The sequence below is a fragment of the Theileria parva genome, assembly GCF_000165365.1.
Source record: "Theileria parva strain Muguga chromosome 4 map unlocalized ctg_529, whole genome shotgun sequence".
Classification (NCBI taxonomy): domain Eukaryota; phylum Apicomplexa; class Aconoidasida; order Piroplasmida; family Theileriidae; genus Theileria; species Theileria parva.
Genome location: NW_876246.1, coordinates 461463 through 480042, shown reverse-complemented (window position 1 = coordinate 480042; position 18580 = coordinate 461463). Strand labels below are relative to the sequence as shown.

At 35.9% G+C, this 18580-nt stretch overlaps 7 protein-coding genes across 7 annotated transcripts; 4 read left to right on the top strand and 3 right to left on the bottom strand.

Moving 5' to 3' along the window:
* The first annotated feature begins 59 nt into the window (after positions 1–59).
* nol10 (Nucleolar protein 10) lies at positions 60–3033 on the top strand. The gene is made up of 12 exons (XM_061305949.1): positions 60–223; positions 266–339; positions 406–532; positions 658–819; positions 994–1082; positions 1261–1365; positions 1395–1472; positions 1572–1747; positions 1925–2150; positions 2254–2470; positions 2574–2732; positions 2845–3033. The coding sequence occupies exons 1-12, from the start codon at positions 191–193 to the stop codon at positions 2962–2964; spliced, it is 1566 nt and encodes a 521-aa protein (XP_061161116.1). The 5' UTR covers positions 60–190; the 3' UTR covers positions 2965–3033.
* A 96-nt stretch (positions 3034–3129) lies between these two features.
* On the bottom strand, positions 3130–5721 carry TpMuguga_04g00247 (uncharacterized protein; the record flags this gene model as incomplete). Its single annotated transcript, XM_758789.1, has 1 exon — positions 3130–5721. One exon carries the CDS (start codon positions 5719–5721, stop codon positions 3130–3132), a length of 2592 nt encoding a protein of 863 aa, XP_763882.1.
* A 466-nt stretch (positions 5722–6187) lies between these two features.
* On the top strand, positions 6188–8389 carry TpMuguga_04g00246 (uncharacterized protein; the record flags this gene model as incomplete). Its single annotated transcript, XM_758788.1, has 1 exon — positions 6188–8389. The coding sequence occupies one exon, from the start codon at positions 6188–6190 to the stop codon at positions 8387–8389; it is 2202 nt and encodes a 733-aa protein (XP_763881.1).
* Positions 8390–8422: 33 nt separating this feature from the next.
* On the bottom strand, positions 8423–11553 carry TpMuguga_04g00245 (uncharacterized protein). The gene has a single exon (XM_061305948.1). It carries the CDS (start codon positions 11336–11338, stop codon positions 8438–8440), a length of 2901 nt encoding a protein of 966 aa, XP_061161115.1. The 5' UTR covers positions 11339–11553; the 3' UTR covers positions 8423–8437.
* A 539-nt stretch (positions 11554–12092) lies between these two features.
* On the top strand, positions 12093–14772 carry TpMuguga_04g00244 (Primase zinc finger family protein). The gene is made up of 6 exons (XM_061305947.1): positions 12093–12365; positions 12396–12453; positions 12586–12954; positions 13221–13950; positions 14031–14306; positions 14518–14772. The coding sequence occupies exons 1-6, from the start codon at positions 12350–12352 to the stop codon at positions 14614–14616; spliced, it is 1548 nt and encodes a 515-aa protein (XP_061161114.1). The 5' UTR covers positions 12093–12349; the 3' UTR covers positions 14617–14772.
* Positions 14773–15255: 483 nt separating this feature from the next.
* On the top strand, positions 15256–16059 carry TpMuguga_04g00243 (uncharacterized protein; the record flags this gene model as incomplete). The annotated part of the gene is made up of 4 exons (XM_758785.2): positions 15256–15418; positions 15447–15684; positions 15777–15858; positions 15888–16059. The coding sequence occupies 4 exons, from the start codon at positions 15256–15258 to the stop codon at positions 16035–16037; spliced, it is 633 nt and encodes a 210-aa protein (XP_763878.1). The 3' UTR covers positions 16038–16059.
* Positions 16060–16063: 4 nt separating this feature from the next.
* On the bottom strand, positions 16064–18245 carry prfB (RF-1 domain protein; the record flags this gene model as incomplete). The annotated part of the gene is made up of 5 exons (XM_758784.2): positions 17535–18245; positions 17383–17480; positions 16717–17148; positions 16479–16597; positions 16064–16363 (listed from the first exon to the last, which is right to left on the bottom strand). The coding sequence occupies exons 1-5, from the start codon at positions 17714–17716 to the stop codon at positions 16064–16066; spliced, it is 1131 nt and encodes a 376-aa protein (XP_763877.1). The 5' UTR covers positions 17717–18245.
* Between the last annotated feature and the right edge of the window lie 335 nt (positions 18246–18580).

Sequence of the window (18580 nt, the reverse complement as noted above, 5' to 3'; positions counted from 1 at the left end):
AATAAGGTTTTTAATTTAAGATCTTATTTAGTACCGCACATTGACTTTTATTACCCAAATTCATCTCCAAATTTACCAAATTTATCCTAAATTATTTATTTTAATTAAATAATTATGTAAAATAATTAATTATTCTGTAATATATTGTGAAATAATGTGAAATAATGTGAAATATATTGAGAATGGGATAATGTTGAGATCATTTAATTCTAATGGTTTGAAGGTATTTTTTACTTAGTTATAAAGTTATAATTGTGTATTTCAGGTGTATTCGCTGTCTTCTGGTAAATCCATACCGCAATTCGCTCTAGAAGCCTTAAAAAATAAATCCAAACTCAAGTACAATTACAATTTTACAATAATAATAATAATTTAATAATAATTTGATAATGATGATAATTTTAGGGGTGATGTGGAATATGAGCATAGGATTGAGTTGATTCATGATTTGGAGTTTCCGCAATGTTGTAACACTGTTACCATTTCCCCCGATTTACGCTACATCATCGCCACAGGAACTTATCCCCCTCAAGTACCTCTCACACATTTTTATACCTTATTTACACAGTTCTACAGTTAACAGTAGTACAATGAGTTAACAGTAGTACAATGAGTTAACAGTAGTACAATGAGTTGATGGTGATGTGTATTGTGTAGATTGGAATTTATGATACGGTTGAGTTATGTTTGAAGCACCGTCGTGGGATTGACAATGAGGTCATTAAAACCTGTTTCCTGGCCTCGGATTATACTAAATTGGCCTTCCTATGCCATCAAAGATATATTGAATTTCATAACCGTGGCGGTACACACCATAAAGTACTTTTTTACACATTTTTTATAGTATTTTACACATTTTTACACATTCTTACACACTTTTTATAGTATTTTACACATTTCTGTGTCTTATTTACACACTAACGTGTCTTATTTACACATTTTTACAGTTAACATAGTTAATATGGTTAATAGTTAGAGTTGATGATTGTGTAGATAAGAGTGCCTAGAGAGGGAACGGATATGATTTATGTATCAGATTACGCCACTGTCATAACCACCACCACTTCCAACCATATCTACAAGTAACACCATATCCAACACTATTTCCATACTATTCCCATACTATTATTATTTCCATACTATTCCCATACTATTATTATTTCCATACTATTCCCATACTATTATTATTTCCATACTATTCCCATACTATTATTATTCCCATGATAATACTATGATATTGTTAAATATAATAATGTATAGGGTGAATGTGGAGCGTGGAGTGTTTGAGGCGCCGTTGGAGTCGAAATCTGGAGTGCTGAACTGTGTGTGTGAGAATCCAATCCTGCCACTAATCTCAGCCGGAGGGTTTGGTAATATTATCTCATCATTTGTAGCTGCGGAGTTTTAGAAAACTGGGACCTACGCACTAACTCACCAGTCTCATCACTACATCTCACAAACACCAATGAACAGTACTCACTCATTACATATTTAATATTTTTACTCAGTTAATATTATTACTCAGTTAATAGTTAATAGAGTAAATAGTAAATAGTGTGATAATGTGATAGAGTGACGTGTTGTGGTTATTCTGTGAATGGGTTGAAGGTGGTGGTTGGTACTGAGTTTGGTGGTGTGAAGTTGTTTGATATAAGAAATTCTAAGCCGCTTTGGGAATACAATTCAATCTCCAAATTAACAATCAAATCACTACAATTCATTAACTCAATCAATCATTATTCTGTTGGTACGTTACGGTGCTTGCTCCCGCCCGGGTTCCAGTTACTCATCTTCCTAATCCCTCTATCCCCTATTAATCCCACTATCCCCTACTAATTCCTATTTATCCCTATTTATCCCTATTTATCCGTTTGGATATGTTATTTAGCCCCTGCGGGGCAAATTACTGCATAATGTAATGTAGAAATTGGTGAGAATGCGTTGATTGGTTTTTGTGATAGTAGGAGTGTGCGTGTGCATTCGATGGACACTGGCGCGTTTGTCGCATCAATTGAAGGCTTAAATGAGAAGCAAACTTTTACTAACATCAACGGGTTCTCCTTCTATCCAGACACCGGAATCTGCTTCATCGTAGGAGATCAAACCAGAGTCGGGACCTACTTCATACCACACATCGGACCCGCTCCAACGTATTATCACAGTCAACCAAGTTATATAGTTATATATTCACACAATTTATACACTTGTATAGTTATACAATTGACACTTTATAACACATAACTCTGTGTATAGATGGTGTACATTTTTGGAGAATATAACTGAGGAGATGGAGGTGCCGAATGCAACAAATACGGGAGTGATACCGAAGCAGCAGATTTATGACGAGTTTGTATTTGTAACCAAGGAACAACTCGACGAACTCTCAGCATCAGACCTCATCGGAACCAACTTAGTCAAAGATTACATGCACGGGTTCTTCATACAATCGAAACTCTACCACAAACTCAAAGTTCTCAACTCTATCATACTATTACACATTTTCTTAGCTAATTTACGTAGTCTACTGTGTTATACGTAGTTTACTTGTGGTACTAGTGTGTAATGATGTTTAGAGTGTGAATGAGTTTGATTATGAGGAGTACAGGAGTAAGAAGTTGCAGGAGAGGATTGAGTCAAAGAGACAAATGAGAGTCCCAATAAGACAAAAACCAGTCAAAGTTAACCAAGAATTCGCACAAAAATTACTCAACAAATCACAAATCTCACAAACAGTAACACTACACATTCCCATTATAGATTACACAATCCTATTTTACATTATATAGTTGTAGATAATATAGTAGTAGATAGTATAGTATTTACATGAGTTACTGTGAATTGTAGAAGATGAGTAAGAAGGAGAGGGAGATGGCGATGATGGCGAAGTCGGCACTGGAGGATGAAAGATTCGCAAAGATATTCACAGACGAAAATTTCACCATAGAACAAATTAATACCCACTAACACTTTACACATTTATCATATATTCCATACAATATATAATGTACCATACTTGATATACTATACCATATATACTATATGATATATACTGTGTATATATACTGTATAATATATACTGTGTAATATATACTGTGTATGTAAGTATGTGTATAGTGTTGAGAGTTGAGATTAGTGATATTTACAGAGTGAAGTTCCTTGTGAGAAAAGGACCAGTTGGTCATTGAAGAGATCGAATCTCTTGGCAAAATTGTTCTTAAAGTGCAAAGTAACTTCATTTTCAAGTACTTTAATTAATATTTCGTACAGGTCTGATAACACGCCCTTCTCTTTAGATTCCCAGACTTCCTGATTTTTATACATTATCTTATGACATGGAATACTGGGCTTAATGTATAGCTGAAAATTGGTAAAATGAGCAATAATATTTGGATATCTAATCTCGTGGCCATCCCTGTCAAGCATCTTCAAGTTGTCCAAATTCACCCTTTTCTCAGTCATATCAGACCAACTACAATCAGCCGTCCAAGTAAAGAAGTGAAATGAATAATCATCCTTCTGGCCCAAAAGATATTTCGTGTCAGAACCCTCAAATATTACCACTCTCAACACAGGATCGCCATAGTTTATAGTTGACCAAATCACCTTCTTATCCACATCATCAAGCTTTTTATCCACAGTTTTAAGCTTTTTAGCCTTAGGACTAGGCTTATTATCCACGGTATCAGGTTTATTATCTACAGTAGTAGGTTTATTATCCGTAGTAGCAGCGGTTTTGTCAACAGTAGTAGATTTATTATCCGTAGTAGTAGGAGGTTCACTTGCTGTATTAGAGGTTTTGTCTGGACTATTTTCTTTTTTATATGGAGGCTTGGAGGCTTTATCTAGATAATTGCATTTTTTATCTAGAAAATCCTTTTTTTCATCCTTTAGACTCCGTTTTTTGAGCAAATAATTCCCCTTTTTATCCAGATAACCAAGCTTTTTATCCCTAGTATTAACTGGTTCATCTATGGTATTAGTTGTCACATCTATAGTATTAACAGGTTCATCTAGAGAAACAAGTGTTTCATCTATGGTATTGAGACTGTCATCTAGAGAATCAAGCGCTTCATCTATGGCATTTAGCGTTTCATCCGGAGAACTTGATGCTCCTGCAGTACCAGAAGATTCATCCGTAGTACCAGTCGCTCCCTCTGCGGTTTTGAGATTTTCACCTCCAGTCTTAGAGCTTTGATCCTTACTATCGGCAGCTTTATCTGTGGTGTCAGCAGTAATATCTGTGGTATCAGCGGCTTTATCTGTGTTATTGGGAGTGGATTCGAAGATAGTTACGATACCATGTCCGCAACGGCAGATAAATTCTATGAATTGATCAGTTTTTTGGTATACAAAGCCTCTTTTTGATTTTCTCTGTGTAATATCCAAGCCTATAGACCGTTCACCGTCATCTTCTGATTCACTTGATATTCCTTCCGATTCCTCACACGTCTGCCCATCACTTTCCTCCACATATTCATCCGATTCATCAATCTGGTCATCTGATTCCTCATTTTGTGGATCGGATTCCTGACTGTCTGGATCAGATTTCTCATTTTCAGGATCAGTGGCTCCGGTAGATTCCTCAGTGTAAGTATCACTTTCATTGTCAGATTGGCAGACGGGTAGTAGAAAAGTAACTGATGTGTCAACAAATTCCTTATTAACATCAGAATCCTTTAGGATATTAATATTATTAACGTATTCAAAGTATTCTGGAGTCTTGCGGTATGGTCTTCTGCTCATTAAACCAGAGATCACACGTCTGACAACAGGCTCGAATTTATTATTCCAGAGCTTAATAAGTTTAATATTTGGCTCTAAAGTTACTTTTATCGCACTTTCAAACTGGATCTGGATAGTATTTTCCAGAAGATTGTACTGCAAATTCCTAGCCAGTCTGTACCCAAATCTTTCCCTCAGTTTTTCATCAAAATGAAAGTCAATTACGTATTTAAACTGATTTAAATACACAACATAACTTTTACTCAGTTGTTCTATAGATTTTACGTCAGTTTCATCGTCAAAATAGAATTTTAGTTCCCTCAAATTTAGCCTTGATTCTGTGATATTTTCCCATTTTTGACCATTAGTATCCCAGATAAACAATGTGTAATTGTAGTTTTTATGTAATATTGCAAAGTATTTCATGTTGGAATATGTACACACTGAGATTTCAAACGCTGTGTACAGTGTGTCCTGAGTTTCCCAAATTACCTCAACCACACCCGTGTCAGGATTGGTTTCAATAACTTTGTTGAATAGAAGTACTGTGACAGTTTTAAAATCAATGAATCTTTTTACTAATTCTTGACCATTTTCCCCTTGTTCATGGCTGCGTGAACGTTGTACAACATATTTTGCCGTGTCAACATTCTTGTAATTACTTATGTCAACTGTTAGATTCTTAATTTCTTTCCACTGTTGATCAATTTTCTCAAATCTCTTGAAATTGCCGTTGACTAAGAATAGTGAGACAGCTGTGATCTCACGGCAGAATGTGTACTTTATAACCCTTGTAACAGATTCAAAAATGTTATTGGCTCTGTAAATGGACTCACGATTTGGGCCGAATGCTTGCACTTGTAGGATTATATAAAAGGCAAATCCATCCTTTGCTATGTATTCCTCAGAGTTTCCCCTGTCCAAATGTTCAAACTCGTTTGTTGAATTTTCAAGTGCTACGTCCAGTGGCACAGGTGATAAGTTAGGCTCATATTCCATCAGTTTCGGGTTCGGAAACCCGTTGTCCACCGTAAATCCCCGGCCTATCACCTGTTATAATAATTAATAAAGTAATTATTTACTTACACACAAAAGAAGTAGTATCAGTTGCGTCAACTCCATTTTACACACAGAAATATAAATTTTACGCTATCAAATGGGTTTAAAATTGTTAAAGTTATTGGAAGTTAAGGTAAAAGTTGAGCTTTTTAATGTGTTAAATTGTTTGTTAATAGTTTGAAAATATGTTTCCGAGTGTGTAGGTCCGGTGACTCCGACACATCACCACGCACTCCCTGCATTATTCATAATTTCACTCAATTATCCATCAATTACATCTTCTAACACTAAATTAACTCGTGTAAATGTTACTATGAGTTGGTATTGTTACTCGTGGATGTGATTGGCCAGTCAAGTTGGTGTGTCCTGACGACACTCACCAAGTTTAGTAAAAATATTGTTAAAAATGTACTGGCAAGTGATTCAGTTTGGATATCCGCAATTTCTTGCCATCCTGAGAAATGGTAAGCCATTTGTAATAAGGAAAAATGGTTTACACGAGCAATGGTACAGTGTCACTCACCTCAGATATGACATTGCCAAATTACTTTTCACAGATATTGATGACAGAGATTATAATTACCTCCAGTGTGACGTAGAATTGTATGAATTGATTGTCATAACTGAGTTTAAGTTTAAGTGTAGGAAGGTCTGGTTTGACGGTAGATTATGCTGGACAATGCCGTCTAATGCTAAAGAATTTCCAAAATATTTAGCGTTTCACCTAAGATATAATCAGATGTATCTTATGTTCTCTAAATTGAGGATGGAGAGGTTAGATTTGGAGAATCCTCAGGTCGATGCTGGTGTAATTGAGCGTCCCGTGTCTCTAAAGAGAAGAATTCAAAAGGGTAAGAGAATAGTTAGAGAGGCTAAAAGAGTGTGTAAAAGGAAGTCAAAAATGGCTAAAACTGTTATAGAGCCCGGTATAGGGGAGGTTGACGGTGGCTCCACAAGCCTCAGGAAGCCTGAGGAAACTGAACCACCCAGGATTGAGCCTATAGAGCAGCAATCTGAAAATTGTTCAATAAGTCAAGAAATGACATTAGAAAGTTATAATTTACCTAATATTGTTATTAGAATTGACGTACTGGGAAAGAGTGACTGGAACATACTAAGACTGTTTCGGGAAAACTGGCATAATATTATACTGTGTAATGGGTATAATATGACTGCAAATGGTGATAATCGTAATTATAAGCTCAATATAGAGTTTCTGAGTGAGAGTTTTCTCGGTGATATCTCAGGAGACCAACTTCTTAAATCAATTGACTTGTACAAAAAGGATAAGATTATTGTTTTGGGAACAGAAACTAAATTCACTGTGTATAAACTAGAAGATGGTAAGTGGACTAAGAAAGAGTATGAGATTCCTCCGATAACACTGTACTACAGAGTTACGCTTCGCAAGTTTGAACAACTATCCGGTGACCAATATACTATTCACCTTAGTACTGTTGGAGGAATACAATTGGTATTTAGAATAAACGAGGGTGTAGAGTGTGTGATGGTAAAGTTCGGGTTTGAGACCTTGGTGAATCTCAGTATTGTAAGAAAAAACTTCGTCAAGACTTTGGTGTACAGTGTGGCTGACGGCAGTGTATTGATAGACACTAGCGTCCTAACCAAGTTCACAAAAGTTAATAATGAATGGAATGGCATTACTCAAAAGCCTTGGTATTTAAGACATTACGCTGCGGATATGGGCGGATTCATACCAATTTACATCCCCAGCCTGAAGAAATCGAACAGTGTTAATAATACATACACGCTTGACTATCAAAATGAGCCTAACTCTTGGGAAAGGATTGACCTTATCAAGTACTATGAGGAGATCATTTGGAGGCGTGATTCAGGCCAACCCTCTCCCAAGCGTATTGTGTGTTATTCCCACGGGTGTACCCGTTTAACACTTTTTTTTGAGGGCAAATTTACTGTTTACCATACGGAAGGAGCTGAGTTTACTACTGAACACTATGAGATGCCTCCGATAACACTACTCACTCAAGATGCTATGGGAAACACTACACCGCTCAGTCCTGATGATTATACTGTACAGTTGTTTTTGCAAGGATGTGTTGGGTTTATTTACACTCTCAGAACTGAAACTTGTACTCTTGTTAAATTCGGTGAGAAAGTAATTTGGAGTTGTAGAACTAAAGAAAACCCACTCTATGTCGTTTATAGTCAAACAACAGGGAGGATCGAGGTTATTTTCGAGGATAAAATTGCTTTTACCAAGCTGAAATTACGAAATTCTATTCTAAAAAATGGAAATTCTATCGTAAAAAATTTTAATTCTATTGTAAAAACCATCGAAATTCCTCCTGAAATTACTCTACACAAAACTAATCAACAAGGAGAAACTGTAAAACTCAATCCTCTAGAGTACAGAGTTCAGACATTTGAAACAACTGGATTTAGATACGTAGTTAACGATGACATAATTTGTACTGAACTTAGACATAATAACAGAGTCGTGTGGAAATACACTGAAGGAGACCAGAAACCCTTATCATTCACTTATTTCTTTAAAACAAAAAAGATAATTACCGTGAAGTTCCACTCTAAACCTTCTCTAAAGTATCAACTTCAACAAGATCAATAACACTAACCAGACGCAGCAATAATCTAATATTAATATATAATAAATAGATTAAATTTTGATTATGTGTCCGTTTGAGATGAGTTTCCTGCGCCCACAGAAGGTGCGATAGAGAACAATTTTAAGCGGTGCGAGTCTGAAGATGCAACCTCGAGACTTTACGGGAGGAGAATTTAGCCTTGAAATGTAGACAAGATTTCGAGTATTTACCATCTTCACATCTTTACTCATTTCGTCTAAAATGCTCTCAAAAATCTCAAATTGGTCACCCGAGAGCACGCTAGACTCGTCATAGAAATCTGGAAATTTATTGAGCTGGCTGAAGTTGGATAAAAACTCATTTTCCGGCTGTTTGTAGAGGTTAGTGGAGACTTGAAGTTCATAAATTAAAGCCTCAAGCGCAATGTTAATAAACTGCAGAATATCGTCAGAACTGCTGCAAAGTCTCTTCATAGTCTCCAACTGCTTAAACGTAATAATCTGCAAGTAAACCACAATTGGCACACGTTTCATATTATAACACCGGAGGTACTTTAGGAAAAATCTGAGATACGCCGAGGTTGGTAATGTCTGGCCTTGGACCTTTAGGACCTGAGCATCCCTCAAAGCCTTGAAGATTAAAAGACTGTCAAATGAGCCCAGCTCAGGATCAGCGCTGGATTTTAACTCGCCAATCGTCTGTAAATCCTTAGTTATAGTCTCAAATGTGAGCAGAGTGTTCTCACAAAATAGTGCTCTATTAACCTCCAACTTAACTCCACAGGCGTAATTTGATAATATATTCACGGAATCATACTCCGGATCAGGACTATAATACGCATTCTCCACATGGTTCAAATAATTATCAATTCTACTCATCTTACTCATACTTACCTTGTTCACCTTACCAACTGAGATATCCTTACCAACTGTGTTCACCATACCTACAGTGTCAGCATGGTCAACAATGTTATGGTTGACAGTGTCATGGTTGACGTTGATAGAATGATTGGTGGGTGAGTTGGTGATGGAGGTGAATGAGCTGGAGAGTTGGGATGAGCTTGTGAGATCGGAGAAGTTATCAAGATAATCCTTGGGGCTGTAGATACTATAGACCGTAATTGAGCTTTTAGAAGTCAAGGCATGCACTTCAGCCTTTATCTCAGGGCAATCGGCCTTTAGGGTAATATTTGACTCCTCCAACACATTTTCTATTGCATTAGCATTTTCTGGCTGTGGTATTTCTGGCGTATCCTGTGATACACCAGGATGGCCCAGATCATGTTGTTCCAGATGTTGATCCACACTGATGTGTTCCACGGGATCTGCCAGGCTGTGCAAAGTATTAGTCTGGTTGGGATAGGAATGTGTGTAAAGTGTGGTAATGGTTAAGGCTTCTTCGTCTATGGCTTGACTTTGATTCCTATACGACACCAGCCCTGTGGTCATTGTGTTAATAGTTTTATGCGTTATGTCATTCAGTGATGCCACAGTATCTATCGATTTCACATACTGCGGTAACGCATTATATTTCACCTCCTCATTCTTACTCTTCACATTTTCTACCCTATTACCTTTTAATGTGTTACCTTTTAATGTGTTACCTTTTAATGTGTGACTTTTGTTAACTGTGTGACTAGTATTTGGAGTTAGTGTATCAATGAGAGAGCTTGTGTTGGTGGAGGAATTGGGAGATAAAAGTCGTTTGGTGATGAGAGTTTGAAATTGTTTATTCTGCCGTGAAATGAAATTATAAAACGACGCCGGGTCATTCATGTCAACGTTTCTCACCAAACGCTCAGTCGCCGGCACAGAACCACTATACACCCTACCACTATGCACTATCTCAAAATTACTACTATCCACACTTTCAACTCTGTCCTCAGTGTCAACCCTGTAAACACTATTATCTCTGTCACCAATGTCATTGGATGTGGGCGTGGATTCATGAGTGTTGAAAATCTGTTTGGCGTGTTTGTGTGAGATTTTCTTGACGGCTAGGGTGTCAAATTTGTGAATAATGTCAAAGGGATGATCGGGTTTAATATCTTCAAGTTCAAAAGGTATTTGTGAATTTGGCGAATCCCCGTCAATTAAACAGGTTTTGATAAACATCCGCAGCAACTGCAACTGAATATCACTCACATTACCACGCACAAAACACGTTTTCGCCGAATTCCAAAATATCAATACATACTCACAAACTCCAGAACATGATGAACTATCACCTGATTTAGAATTATCACCTGATTTAGAATTATCACCGTGGTTAGAATTATCACCGTGGTTAGAATAGGAATTGGAGTGGGAGAACTCGGAGTTGATGTGTGAGGAGCACGAGAGAGTAGTATCATCGTCATCTTCGGTATTAATATTAGACTCTGGCGAGGTGTTGTAGTCAGTGTCCTTATTACTGATGGGCAGTGATGCCTTGTTAATTCTAACCCAGCGCTGTTGTGAGACGTAAAACACGTCAACGTAGCCCACGAAAATATTATTCTCACTCATCAGCTCAAATGAAAGAGGGTTAAACTTCGAACTCACCTTCAAATTCCGTAAATTCTCACTCGACACACCAACCAACACATTAGAACTATTATCTATACACAGCGACACACTCAATCTCACACTTCTTAATCTCACCCCTTTTACACTATTTACACTGTTAACATTATTTACACTATTTACACTATTTACACTATTTATACTATTTATAGTGTTAGTGTCTGTGGAAGTTTGAGCGAGGAGGAATAAAGTATCGACATTTAAGGCCTGGTTCCCGTCAAGTTTAAATGTTTCAGACTCCCAGTTTCGAAGTCCAGACACATCGGGTGAACTGTGCGACTCAGTGTTATCAGTTGTGAGATGCCATTTGAGTTTGAGTGGTACGGAGTCGAGGTACTTTGTGACCCAAGACTTCAAGGTTAATTTCCTCACATGCAATGATAACAACACAGTATTATCCCTGTCCATACTATTATTTACCTTTTTTTCATTATTTTATTAATGTTTCGGAATAATTTACAAAAATTTGAGAAATGTGTAAAAAAGTGTAAGAATGTGTTAGGAATTGGTAAAACTACGTTAAAATCATTTTTTACTGAAAATTTAACAAATGTGTAAAAATGTGTAAGAAATGTGTAAGGGAGGATAATTTACAGAATTGAGTGAAAATTGAGACAAAAAATTTTACACGAAAAAAATAAAATTTAAAATCCCAAAAATGAATTTAAAAGTTAAAAATGAATTTAAAATTCTAAAAATAAAATTTTCGATTAAAAATGAATTTGTTGGTTAAAAGTAATACACACGAGCGCATTGAGTGAAATAAAGGGTAAAATTTTACTGTTAAAAATGATAAATTTGACTTTACTAAAAGATAAAATAAAGTGAAAAAAGCAATCAAACAATTGACATTTCTGCACAATAAAGATAAAAGAATCTGAAAATCTCAATTTTAAAAATTAACTTCAAAAAAATTAAATTAATAATTTAAAATTATAATAATTAATTAATTAATTTTAGAACGTAAATTCGTGTTTGTAGCTGTTTGGTCACACTGCGGCTGGAATACTGCCTAAATAATTTACACCCTGGCTAAATATTTAATTTAAATTAATTTATTTTTTTTTACGGAATTTTATTAATTTGACGTGAAATTAAATTAAATGGTGACTAATATCAGGAACTGAAATTTATTATTTATTTTTCATATTAATTATTTTAATTTCTTGTGTGTTTTTATTTACGCTTTTACATGACATACTTGGTAGGTTAAGGTGTGGTATATCCAGTGATTTACTGGACACCGCCGTCACGTGTGTTGTTTTCTGGAATCTCTTGCATATTGTAAAGTAATTTTAACTTTATCAAATATTTCATTAACAAAATTATTTATTTTAATTTTTACTATTGAATTGTCCACTGGTATGGAGCTGATTTACATTGGTATGGAGCTGATTTACACATTTCCAGTAGTTTAAAATGACCGCAAATGAAGGTAATTTGACCGTAAAATTACGCCCCTTAGGGAAAACACGATTATACAACAACGGCATCATCGCCAATAACATACATCTCATCCTCAAGTTCCACCCATACCATTAATTAACTTAACTAAATTAACTTAACTAAATTAACTTAACTAAATTAACTAAATTATTTAAATTAGCTAAATTGATTGAATTAATGAATTGTTCGATTAATAATGTTGTGGTTAGAAGGTGGATAATTGAGGAGGAGAGCATATCGATGATATTGTCGGATAGTACGACGGTGTTTGCTTCGGTGCGTGATGTGTTGGATACGAAGGACACGATGCAGTGTAGGAAGCTGCTGGGCCTGGCGAATAACGTTGACTTGGCGCTTATTTTCACAGTGACTAACCGTACGGCACGCGTGGCTGACAAGAATATTATCACTACGTGGATCGGCTCAGACCTCCAGGGAGCAAATATTAAGATTTTAATCCGAAGTGACCTCGGCGCACAACTCCAAAACGTAGTCGTAGGCACCGTCTGCGCTATTCTGAACCCAGACATCAAACAACAAACCATCCAAGCCGATATCAAAGCCATCAATGTCAACAGGTACACAACTATTTATCTTATTTTTGCCTTTATTTTACCTCTTTTTACCACTATTTAGCCTTATTTTAGTCGTATTTTGTGGTTATTTTAGGCTTTATTTTTACTTAATTTGGGCTTAATTAGGGTTATTTTACCCTAAATTTTACTCATTTTTGGCCTTAATTAGTACTATTTTAGCCTTATTTTAGGCTTATTTTATCTCTATTTTACCCCTAAAATAGCTTTATTTTAGCCTAAATATTACTTAGTTTACTTGTGTAATGTAGGCTGGATGACGTGTTGGTGATTGGTGAGTTGGACGGTTTGGAGCAGTGTAAGGCTGTAACTGTCAAGGGCGAGTCGTGTAAGAATGTTGTCTACATCCACAACCAAGGCGAATACTGCAAATATCATCTCAAGTTCAACAAACCCAAACTCAAACTCAATAACCAAAACCAACTCAATAACCAAAACCAACTCAATCCCAAACAAAACTCTAATAAACTTAATAATCTCAATAAACGACCCAAAACCCAAGCCTCAAACAAATCACAAGTCACATCCAATTCTCACACTAACGCCATAAACTCACACAAAACCAATTCTAATACCACTGTAAATAGTGCAAACAATAGTTTGAACACAGCAAATAATACGTTGAACAGTGTGAACAATGTGACCGGATGGGAGAATGTATTGCAGGGTTTGAGGAGTGTGATGTGTGAGAGTAAGCCGTATGTGTTTAGTGAGCCTTTGAGGCCTGTGAAGCCAACTGAGACTATGGCGAGGCTCGGTGATTTGAACCAGCTAATGCAGAAAATTATCAATAACAGGTCACCAAACACTGTCAACACTGGCAACAGTATCAACATGGTTAACATTGTTAACACTGTGAACATCCCCGAGAACAGTGTGGACATTCCAAAGCCGACCCAACCAGCCAAATCAACCGCTGACACTGACCGATACAACGAGTTCCTCAAACTCGCAAACCTCATCAACAATCACATCACCAAAGTATTCTCAATACTTTTCTCAATTTCTATATACAATTAATATAGTTATACAATTTCTATAGTTAATAATATAAATAATAGGAGAAGAAGGAGTATAATAAGTTACTGGGGGCGATACAGATGTTAACGAATAGAGTGAGGGTGTCGCGTGACTCTGGAGTAACGTGTGAGATGATTTCAAGTTCAAACATAATGAAAACGTGTGAAATGTTACTGGATCATCCGCTGGAGAACATCGCAATGTCAGCACTCAAACTCCGAAGAGCCATACGCAAACTACACAAACACAAACATAACGAATTCAACATCTCAAGAACAAACACACAAGATAACATCACAGACAAATATAAACAAGAAGTAACCACTACTTAACTATATACCCCTAGAGGGAGCTACATAACTATATACCCCCAGAGGGAGCAAACTATATAAGGGAGAGGGAGCTACATAACTATATACCCCGAGAGGGAGCTATCTTACTATATATACCCCTAGAGGGAGCTACTTAGATATATACAATAGTATAAATAATAGTATAGTTAAGCTTAGTTTGAGTGATTTATGTTAGGTGATGATGGAGTTGGATGGTTTGATGGGATTAACATCTTCAATGGACTCCGAACTCGAAAAAGAACAACTTGAACACCTTCTCGATCTTCCCGAATAATCATACGAACCAACCGAGGAACTGGAGAATCCCCGAGGAACCGTATGAGATGTGAAAAGTTGATGAGTAAATGGTAATGTTATGTGTTGAGAGGATTGTAAAGTAATTGGTTATGATTGGATTATTGAGGCCCAATGGGATTCTGGATGATGTGGCTCTCAAATGTTAAAATTTTAATTTTACACCTGTCAAAATTTTTTTACATTATTTTTTAAAATTCTCAAATTTTTTTAATTATTTTTTAATCATATTTAAATTATTTTTTAAATATTTTTAAATTATTTTGTTACGTTGTACAGATTGTATAATTTGTGAATTGGTGTAGGTTGTAATTTGGGAGAATAGTTGTATTTTTTGGAATTCCGGCAATTACCTGAAGCTCTTAAAATTTTAGAAATTTCTTAAACTATCAATTCCTCATGTAAAGTCTAACAATTTCAAAAATTTGTATTATTTTTCAATTGTTGAAGAATTAAAAATTAAATAATCAAGGAAATTAAAGAATTAAGAAAATTAAACAATTAAGGCAATATTTAGGATCTGAAAATCATAAGAATTCCGGAAAATTGGATCTGGAAACTACAAAAAATTCCGTAAACTATAAAAAATTCTGTAAAATTCTGTGAAAAATCTATTGTGATGAAAAGGTTTGAGAGATGTATGAGGGAGTATATATCTCAGGGTTTGTTTAATTCCTTGAGTTCTGACGAGTCTGCTGATAAGTTGGTAACTTTGTTGGAGGAATGTGGTTTCAAGGCTATCGCGTGTGATTTCGACTCAACGATGATACAAATGCACTCAGGTACAAATTACACCTTTAAATTCTGTAGGTGGGTATCTGGACCCGAACGTTGACCGCCGAGTCCTGGAGTCTGTGACTCCAGATTTCATGGCCATGGCTAAACGCCTGAAGAGCTCGGATATTACACTGTTTATAGTAACTTACTCCGATGCCGTACACGTTGAAGGCCACGCCAGGTACATCTCCGGCGATAAAATGGTCAGAGCCGCACTCAAATATAGCCATTGCGATGCCGATATCAAACAAGTCTACGCTTACTATCCCAGGTAACTTACACACTATTTATACTATTTACTATACTATTTACTATACTATAAATAATATTATACTAATTATGGTATAAATAGTGTGTTTGTAGATTTTGGGATTCTCCATCGATGTATAAGAGATTGGGTTTGGATGGTCCGATGCCGTTGGGAAAGGAGTATCATTTAAAAAAGGTAATCCCCAGATAAATCATCGGTTATAGATTTGTTCGGATTATAACGTGAGTCTTGACGAGATTATCCTGATTGACGATGACATGAATAACTGCAAAAACGCCGAATCCATCGGCGTCACGGCACTATACGTCACCGGAGAAGGACTCAAATTCACCGAACTCAGCCTTCTCCATTAACCAAATGTAGTATAACACATTATACACTAATTATACATATAACTTAGTAACGTGTAAATATTGCGTAATATGTGTAAATAGTGTGGATAATGTGGATAGTGTGGATAGTGTGGATAGTGTGGATAGAGTGGATAATGTTGGAGAAGATTGAGGATGATGGGTAGTAGATCACCGTTGAGTACGTTTGTGGCTTTGGCGGTTTCAAAATTGGTTCTGTGATCTTTGACTCTTTGTTCCGGGTTTAGTGTGTAAGTCCTGATGTGACTTCCCCAAGTACCCACCAAATCCGCACCCTTTATGTCATCCAACTTCTCATTCAACTTTTTCTATCACAATATCAACACAATTATAATATACCAGTGTAATATAATGAGTGGAGATAACTGGAAGAATGAGTAGATAGAGTACTAATTAAGTATGGGAACTGGATAGGATGGGTACTAAATAGTGTTCATCAACGAGTTTGGTGAGCATTCGTATGGCGATTTCACGATTCTGAGTATTTGTTCGCTCCTGCTGTACCTTCACAGATAATCCCGTAGGCTTATGATATACCCTCACTACATCACTCAGTCAACCGTTTAACATGCTAACTATGTAAATAGTGTAAATACTGTAGATAGTGTAAATAGTGTAAATAGTGTAAGATGTGTAAGATGTGTAAAATGTGTGATTGTACCTGCCGTTTCGACTTTGTTGACATTTTGCCCGCCTTTTCCGCTACTTCGCATGGATTCGATGATTAGGTCTTTTTTTAAAATTTGTCTGTTTTTCTTAAAGTTGATAATTTCCTCGTCAGTGTCACTGAGGATAGGAACCGCCTGCACAGTGGCAAAGGTAGTCTGGCGTTTATGGTCAGAGTTGAACGGTGAGTTCCTAATGAGCCTGTGAGTACCATTTTCACCCTTTAAAAGTCTATATGCATAGTCGCCAATCACGTCATACTCAACTCTTCTGAAACCGCCCGAAGTACCAGGACAAACGTCAACCTCTTTTAACCTCAGCGAGGTGGGCAAATTGGGACCAGGAGGTGGGTCATAACTTGATATGAACTTTTTGTACATCTCAGCTAATATTCTACACCAGTCAAACGATTCAGAACCGCCAACTCCTAAATCACAGTTTAACCAGAGTTAAATGAAAATAAGGTATTAATTAGAGAGTAAATTGGGTCTAAATTAGTACTAAAATTGGCTAAAATAAGGGTAAATTATTACTAAAATAAGCTAAAATAAGGCTAAAATAACCCTAGAATAGAGGTAAAATAAGACTAAAATAACACTAATTAAGAGGTAAAATAAGGGTAAAATAAGGCTAATTAAGAGGTAAAATGAGGTGAAGATACCAGATTTGATGATTAATTTACAGTAGTTGCGATCATATTTACGAGTTGGATCGAGCTCAGCGGATTTATTAGAATCCTTTAATTTACAAGATAAATCACTACAAAATTAAAAATTAAGTAAATTAAAGTAAAATTAATTAAAATTTGCTTACGAAAAGGTTCGATAATTTGAGTTTAGAAATTTGGAATTGCAAGTTGGTATGAAAAAAAAATTCAAATTAGCGCCTAGAGTTGAAAATTTGGTTAAAGGTTTAAATTTAACTGAATTGAAACGAATTAAACTCAAGGAAGGCCTGGAAAAAGTTAAAAATAGAAGCATTAGAATCCTTATCATCTATACATTTGGCCCCTAAAACACACCAAACGCCTAAAACAAACTAAACTCAGTTTTAAGCCCAAATATAAATATTACCATAAGAAATGTTATACTTAAATTATGTTAATTATACATTATTTGACCGTAACTTGGCCTAACTAAGAGAAAGCTGTGATAAAATTGGAGGAATAAATTTACATTTTATTTTGGAAAATGAAATAAATTAGAAGTAAAGTTAAAATTTATATAATTTAGGGTAATTAATGGAAATTAGAGCCCAATGTGATGTGTAAGAAAATACACAAAAAAGTGAGGAGATCAAGCTGAGGGATGGGACGGGGTGGGAGAGGAAGAAATAATTTTAGAAGTAAATTAAAAGGGTTTGGACTGGAAAATGGAGAAAAATTAATGAGAAAGTGATCTGAGAGAGTTTGAGGATGTCGTTGTATTAGTGTGAGAAGGAGCGGAATGTGGTGAATCTGGAAATTTTAGGGCGTTTTATATAAGATTAAAACATGTGTAAAAGAATTTAATGTGAGAAGTTTTAGTATTGTGTCACTTGAGCGGAACTCACCTCAAGGCCCTGAAACCCCATCTGGAAAGGGATTTTTTCCATGGCATTTTAAATAGATAATTTGTTAGAAAGTGATCGTATGTATGCTGTTTAGTTTGTTTTTTGTCTTTTATTTTTCCGGGTGTATTTTATTTCGGCTTGGTTTTAATCATTTCAAGTGATCTCGACCGTACAAGAGTCGCAATTTAATATGTCTTCTTTCAGTATTTGATTTCAGTGTTGTAGCCGGGTTTCTTTGTTATTTCTGTAAAATAGTTTGGCGGTTATGGCAACTTTAAATCTCTAAAATTCATTATCTTCAAGCGCAC